Source organism: Populus nigra, chromosome 6, assembly GCF_951802175.1.
Source record: "Populus nigra chromosome 6, ddPopNigr1.1, whole genome shotgun sequence".
Taxonomy (NCBI): domain Eukaryota; kingdom Viridiplantae; phylum Streptophyta; class Magnoliopsida; order Malpighiales; family Salicaceae; genus Populus; species Populus nigra.
The window spans coordinates 13,546,478-13,554,573 of NC_084857.1; the positions used below are offsets into that span (position 1 = coordinate 13,546,478).

The following is an 8,096-nucleotide window of genomic DNA, read 5'->3' on the forward strand; positions in this document are numbered from 1 at the left end:
TGTTTCCTGTTGAAAAGACATGACATTTTGTTGCAAGGTCACAGTGTTAGAAGCCAAAGTTTTCATCATCTCACGAAGATCATCACTGGATGACGACCCCATAACATTGGAGTTTGTGAATGAAGGGGGTTGTCTTGCTTGATAATTCTGTTGGGGCTGAAATCCATGGGGATGGAATTGTCGGCCTTGATTGCCTTGTTGAGGCTGGTTCCCATACCGTAGGTTGGGATGATCTCTCCATCCAGGATTGTACGTGTGGGAAAAAAGATCATACTTACGCTGAGGTTGTCCATTGAATGCTCCATCAACTGCATTAGCTTGTTCAATGTAATCTTCTTGCATTGTTGGGCACATATCTGAAGCATGTCCTTGTAAGGAGCATATGCTACAAACTTTCACCTGCTGTACATTGCCACAAGCCAAAGAACGCACAAAAGAAGTAAGATCATTAACTTTATTCTCAAGGTTAGAAATACTTATCTCATTTACTCGTTTATTTGCAAAGTCTCCACGAGTGCCAAACTGTTTCGAGTTGGCTGCCATGTTTGAGATCAATTGGCGTGCAGCCTCGGGTGTCTTATCTACCAATGCCCCTCCACTTGCAGCATCAATGATACTACGGTCAGTAGGCATCAATCCTTCATAGAAATATTGAATGAGCAGCTGATCGGGTATTTGATGATGAGGGCATTGAATGCACAGTTGCTCAAATCTTTCCCAATACTCGGAAAGTGTCTCTCCATGAGATTGTCGAATCCCACATATTTCTTTCCTTATGTTGGCAACTCGAGATGCTGGGAAATACTTCTCAAGGAAGATCTTCTTCATGCCATTCCACGTTCCAATTGACCCTGGGAGAATGGAGAAAAGCCATACCTTTGCTGCCCCTTTTAAAGAGAAAGGGAAAGCTTTCAACTTAACCTATTCTTCATCAACTCCATTCGGTTTCATGCCAACGCAAACCATATGGAATTCCTTGAGATGAGTATGAGGATCTTCTCCTGCAAGACCATTGAAAGTTGGTAGCAAATGTATAAAACCAGATTTGAGCTCAAAGTTTACATTATTGTCGATGTTTATGCACAATGGCTGATTTTCCACGTTAGGAGCAGCAAGCTCCTTGAGTGTTTGTTGTCGTGCAACAGCCATGGTGTTAAGGCGAGCTTCCTTTCGTAACCTGCTTAAAGTTTTTTCTATTTCGAGATCCAAATGCACTTGACTTTGATTAGTAGAACGGGTTACTGGCATAAATCATCAAGAAAATTCAAAATAAACCAACCACACAAGAGATCGAAAACAATGCAAATTGTACGAAAATCCTACGGTAGAAAACACAAACTGCCTAAAAACCCTAGAAAACAGTGGAATTTGGCCTCGATAGGGTGGGGCTAGTGGTTTACCACTAGTCCTGTTTAGAACGTCGTTTCCCTTCAGGAAACAAATGGCCGATACCTAATTCCACCAAAAAATCTGTTTTGAACAGTACCGCTGCCGTAATGAACAGTACCGCAGCAAACAAAAATTCTGTTTTTTTTTTTTTCAGAAAAAGAAATAACAATCACAGAAAATAAAAATAATAGCACAAGAATCAACTAAAATTACTTCCCCGGCAACGACGCCAAAATTTGTTGCGATGTCGCGGTCGCACAAATTAATTACCCTAGCTTCAAACACAACACACAAGATAGTATAGAGCAAGCAAGGGGTCGATCCCACGAGGAAGATTCAAGTCAGATTTTTATGCTAGATGATATGCAATTTGGGGGGGGGGTTGGACGTTATCTAGGCTAAAGCAAAAGAAAACAGAAAACTATCAAACTAAATTTAATAAAATCAGAAAATTATCAAGAGAACAAACCTTGGTCACAAGCACACATCCACCTACAGAAATCAGAACTGATCATGGAAACGAAACATCAATTTATATTTTGAATATTTATCTCTTCTTAACATTGGTTAGTTAACGGATCCGCCGTATAACTAGCCCTAACCATCAAACAACCACAGTGTCCGCACTAGTAATTTAATTCAATGGCAGCCTTAAGAACTAGATAAGTTGATTAATCAAGAAAACATAACTGTCCGCAGTCTATGTTTGATTTGATTGAATGTTCTCCCTAAGATTAATAACGTAGATCCGCCACAATTATTAAACTCAGTTGCTTCACAAGTTCATATACCACACCTCCGGTTTTGATATCAAAACTTAACAATAGATTGTCTACAATAATAACTTAGAGTCCGCTCTAGCAATTAAAATAAACAATCATAGGAAAAATAAGCATAGGAGAACAAACATATTCATCATATAAACTGAAAAGAAAAGGTAAAATAAATCTCACAGTTCTTGAAATCCGAAGGTTTCCGTGTCCTTTCAACAAAGAAAAAGTGTTTAGCCTTGCATGTTTGTTGAACAACTAATCAAAAAGAAGGAAGAATGCATAATTTAGGGTTTCTTAGAGGAAGGGGGCGTTTTTCTCTCCTTGGCTGGCTGCTCCCCTTCTCTTCTCTCATTCTTTTTATATCCTAGGAAACCCTAGGTCTCTATTTTACAAAATAGTCCTCCATTAAGTAGACTGTTTACATTTAAGTACTTCAATAACTATTTTCCTAAAAAGGAGAAATAGCCTTGCATGAAATCTTCAAGCTTTGATTTAGAGGAGCTAAATTGCTGAAATAAAAACTTGGATATCGGTTTAAATGCTTCGGAATGTCATTTGGACTCGTTTCTTCACGAAACCTGTTTGCTGGCAGAATTCAGATGTCATCTTTGAAAAATCATATCTCCCTCATATGACATTTTTTTTGGCTGCAATTTTGAGCGTTTATATAACTTTGAGTCATGAATCCAACAAAATTGAGTTTGCATCAATTGGACTTCTGTAGCTCCAGATATTCAAGTTGGAATGGCCGAAGGTCAACACTGGCAGATTGCGAGATTTGACTTTGAAGGCTGCGATTTCCATGCTCTTCCTTATTTTATTTTCTTGCCTTAGATGTCCAGAAAGGTATGGATGTTACCTTTTTAATTCCACTGGAATCACTTCATTTCAACCTCTAGAGCTCACGCTCTGCACAAAACATCGACTGAAGGTCAAATCTGCCAATTATCTCCAATTTACTCCTTTTTGCATCTTTCATCCAAAAGTGCCTTCAAAACATAAAACAAAGAATATCAAGGCATTTTATATATAAAACATAGGCAAAACACTAGTTAAATGTGGGTGAAACTATTGAATAATATGGTTGCATCAGTATGTTTATGTTGAAGTAAAAATTCATATAATTATTTATAGGCATGAAAAGCCTTTGTAATAAAACAACTCAGATCTTTTATGAAAAAATTCAAAACAAATCTTGAAAAACCCAAAAATAGCAAAAATAACTTGGATCCATTGTAAAAAGCGAGGCCTAAAAAAAATCTCAATTTAAATAATGTTGATTTGAACAAGTTTTGAAACAAAAAAGACTGAACCAAGCCGAACTCGATAGCTTTGAACTCATTTCAGGTTGAAAACTTTAAAAAACTAAATTTCAATAAAGTTATCCTTTTTTTTTTTCAAAACCAAACCGAACAAAAAAAAACTCCTACTGTCAACTCAAAAAACTTCTAAACTAGTTTTAAAACATAAAATTTAACTTGAAAATTTTTTTTCATCCCCGATCTCACCTAATTTAATTAGGTCATAGTTGGATAATGAATTTGGATGTTTTAGATGGAACAATTAAGTAAAACTCAAATCCAACTTATTTTATTACCTTCCATTGATTATTATTAAATGAGAAATTTAAACATGCTTGGTGTGTTTAGCAAAGGAGAATGACAGGGTTGGATTATGCATTTTTGAGTGTGGAAAAGTCACAACTCATTTAGGGACCCACTTAGTTGAAAATGAACAAGAAATTTTTAGTATGATCAAAACACAAGAAATTATTTAATTAAGTTTATAATTTCCATTCTAAAAATTTTTTAGTAACAATCTGAAATATTTTATGAAAGATTTTCTCATAAACTATTTTTCAATATGTATAAATTCAATAATAAAGAATCTTTTTTTCAAAAGTGAAGAGTGACTAAAAAAATAAAAAGAGAGAGAAATTAAAAAAATGAATATGTTTTTTTTTCTTTTTCTTTTTAAATAAAAAAAAAGAAGGTAAAGAGTGAAGAGTGACTGGGTGACAGTACGAGTCTTTAAAGGAAAAGAAATAAGGATAAAACTAGAATACTAAAAAAATAAAAAGAGAGAGAAATTAAAAAAAAAATGAATATGTTTTTTCTTTTTTCTTTTCTTTTTTAAATAAAAAAGCAAAAGGAGGTGTGGGAAAGCATGATTACTACCAGTTTCTCGAACCTACTAGTATTTAGATAATGAGACTGATGCTTTTGTCATCACCATCCACATTTCCATGTCATCGTTGACGTATGATAATTCCCTAGGCGTGCTGGGCAAGTAACTTAAGAGGAGCCATCCCAGTTTGTCCCAATAAATAGAGTTAGGAATCGGCAATTGTTATAGCCTTTCGAGAAGTTCATCACTTAACAATGGCAAACGAAGACGTTTCGCACGACCTTTCATCCCTTCTTTCGTCGGAAGAGAGGGACTTTCTCATCCGCCACAATGGTGACCAGGTACTGCTTTTAGTTTATGGATTTCTCTGGTCTTATGCGATCTACTTCTACTTGTCTTATTACACTTGCTGGTTTTTCTCGTAATTAAGATGGATATCATGTTTAAATTAGACTGCGAGCCTTGCTGAAGAACAAGTTTATGACCATTTTCTAGAGCTTTTATGATTAAGAAAAGCCTCAATTTTTGTTTACCCTCTTAATTTATGGGCTAATGTTTTTTTTCTGATTATGCTCGACACTAATTTTAGGTTAGGGTCAGCAATTTGGTGGGGAAGATTGTGGGATTCTATTTCTCTGGTTCGTGGTGCGGGCCGTGCCGTAATTTCACTCCGTTGTTGGTAGAAGTCTATGAACAGCTATCATCCAAAGGGGACTTTGAGGTGGTCTTCATTTCTTCTGACGGAGACGATGAATCCTTCAACACCTACTTCTCCGAAATGCCATGGCTTGCTATTCCCTTCTCTGATACCGAGACCCGCCAACGTCTCAAGGAATTGTTCAAAGTAAAAGGGATCCCTAGACTTGTCATTTTTGATACTAATGGTAAGGTTTCCTGCGATAATGGAGTCAGACCTGTCAAGGAACATGGCGTGGATGGGTATCCGTTCAACCTTGATAGACTGAACTTCCTAAAAGAGCAAGAAGAGAATGCTAAGAAGAATCAAACCATGAGCTCTATCTTGGCTTCCAGCTCACGTGATTATGTGATTTCAAATGATGCAAAAAAGGTAGATGTTTCATTCAATTAGCTAGTTTTGAAATTGAATTGATGATGCCATAATTCAAATTTTTGCTATCTGTAATGGCAGATCCCTGTGTTGGACCTTGAAGGAAAATTGGTTGGCTTGTATTTTTCAGCCCATGCTCATAGGATGTGCCGTGAATTCACTCCTAAACTAGTGGAATTGTATAAGACGCTCAAGGAAAAAAGAGAGAACTTTGAAATAGTCCTAATATCTCTAGACGACGAAGAAGACGACTTCAAAGAGAGTTTTGAGACAATGCCTTGGTTGGCATTGCCTTTTAAGGACAAGAGCTGCGAGAAGCTAGTGCGGTATTTTGAACTTAGAACCATTCCTAATCTTGTCATAATTGGCCAAGATGGGAAGACTTTGAACCCAAATGTAGCTGAACTGATCGAAGAACATGGTATTGAAGCCTACCCATTTACACCGGAAAAGCTTGACGAGCTAGCTGCAATTGAAAAGGCAAAACTGGAATCGCAGACGCTTGAGTCAGTTTTGGTTAATGGGGAAAATGATTTTGTGATTGACAAAAGTGGCTCCAAGGTAATATTTTTTTGTTCTATGCTAACCTCGCATGTTTTTATGGCATTACTTTCAATAACTTTCTTATTATCACGAATTGAATTCATTAGCAAAGGTTTTTTTTTATCATTCAAATGGTTTGCTCTTGATTAGGTCCCAGTGTCTGAACTAGTTGGAAAGAACATTCTTCTTTACTTCTCAGCTCAATGGTGCCCTCCATGTCGTGCCTTTTTACCCAAGCTAATTGAAGCATACCACACAATTAAAAGAAAAGACAATGCATTTGAGGTGATCTTCATCTCAAGTGACAGAGATCAATCCACCTTTGACGAGTTCTATTCAGAAATGCCTTGGTTAGCCCTTCCATTTGGTGATGGAAGGAAACAAATCCTGAGTCGGAAATTCAAAATTCAAGGCATTCCTGCTGCTATAGCGATTGGCCCAAGTGGGCGGACCATTACCAAGGAAGCTCGGATGCACTTGACAGCTTACGGGGCAGATGCTTTTCCATTTACCGAGGAGCATCTAAAGCAACTGGAGGAGGAGCTTGAGGAAAAGGCAAAGGGGTGGCCAGAGAAAGTGAAACACGAACTTCATACCGAGCATGAGCTGATACGTACTAAACGCAGTGCATATGGTTGCGATGGCTGCGGGGAAACGGGATATAGGTGGTCTTTCTATTGCAAACAATGTGACTTTGATCTTCACCCCAAGTGTGCTTTGAAGGAAGATGAAGATACTGGAAGTGAAAAGGGAAAGGAAGGAGGGGTCTGCGATGGAGGTGTGTGCCGCAGAGCTTAAGCAGGCAAGCGCTCCTTGTATCTGGTTTTATGGGCTTTATGCTGTAATAAGCGTGCGATGTAAGGTGTTTGTTGCATGTGTGTGAAGATGTGGATGTCTTTCCTGTTATTGATATGTAATTAAGAGGTGTGTTGCTGAAGGATTTTCATGTCCTGTATTTCGATACGAAGAATAAATAACCGGATTGGCTGAGTTTTTGCGAATCCATCGTTGATGGTTGTTCTCATAGCTCATTCACTTGATATGAGGTTTTTGTCATTCCTAAAGGAAAATGCTATGCATGATGCCATTGTGCCGCTCTCTTTGTTTCTATGTGGCTGGATGAAGAAACAGCTTCATCTCTGGAGCAAATATTCCTGTAATTGTGATGCTGATTAAATACAAAAACTGGACTGATTGTGACTTAACCAGCATTATACAATGAAACCATTGTAGCTCCACCGTAAAAGAAACTAGAATTACAGGATTGGCTGAGTTTTTGCGAATCCATCGTTGATGGTTGTTCTCATAGCTCATTCACTTGATATGAGGTTTTTGTCATTCCTAAAGGAAAATGCTATGCATGATGCCATTGTGCCGCTCTCTTTGTTTCTATGTGGCTGGATGAAGAAACAGCTTCACCTCTGGAGCAAATATTCCTGTAATTGTGATGCTGATTAAATACAAAAACTGGACTGATTGTGACTTAACCAGCATTATACAATGAAACCATTGTAGCTCCACCGTAAAAGAAACTAGAATTTCCAATCCAAGCAACTGGATAGTCATCCCCCCCCCCCCCCCCCCCTCTTTGCCTTCTCAAATTACTTGTTGAGGCGGATTTCAGAATCAAGAAAGCAGCATTAATTCGAACTCAGAACTAAGAAAGACAAACGAAATCCCAGCAGGTGGAAACTGGGTTCATGGCAGTTATTTGGAGGGTGGACACCTGCGTTTGTTGATGAACATGTCTGCAATCAATTAAACCAGAATCACGGGCAGGCTATTGCCTGTATCAGTTCATGGGACGCAAAGGACAGATAGGATCAGTGGTGAGCTTGTAGAAGTTAGCAAAGCCAACAACTGCACCAAGACCCTGCTGGGGGAAGGACACTGTTGGGCTAGTATAGACCCTCCAAGTTTTGGCACTGCTGCAGAAAACAAGCTGGAACTCTTACATCACTATTGATAGGTGAAGGGTTATAAATAAGGTTTAGTTTTGATAATTTAAAACGAAAGATTTTCAGCCCAATTATCACGCTGGACTAACTAATAACACTCCATTCATTCAAAACTAGCTTGGAAAAACATCTAGGTTATAAGGTTATCGAGTCAACCCGTAAATTAATTTTTATATTAAAACAACAGTGTTTTATTTTGGTATACTCTTAGCATACTCTGTCACTTCATTACAATAA

General features: G+C 37.8%; 1 protein-coding gene across 1 annotated transcript; it reads left to right on the forward strand.

Moving 5' to 3' along the window:
- Nucleotides 1-4,463: 4,463 nt before the first annotated feature.
- Nucleotides 4,464-6,902, forward strand: LOC133697939 (probable nucleoredoxin 1). The gene is made up of 4 exons (XM_062120775.1): nt 4,464-4,630; nt 4,879-5,358; nt 5,440-5,919; nt 6,052-6,902. Exons 1-4 carry the CDS (start codon nt 4,544-4,546, stop codon nt 6,697-6,699), a joined length of 1,695 nt encoding a protein of 564 aa, XP_061976759.1. The 5' UTR covers nt 4,464-4,543; the 3' UTR covers nt 6,700-6,902.
- Nucleotides 6,903-8,096: the final 1,194 nt, after the last annotated feature.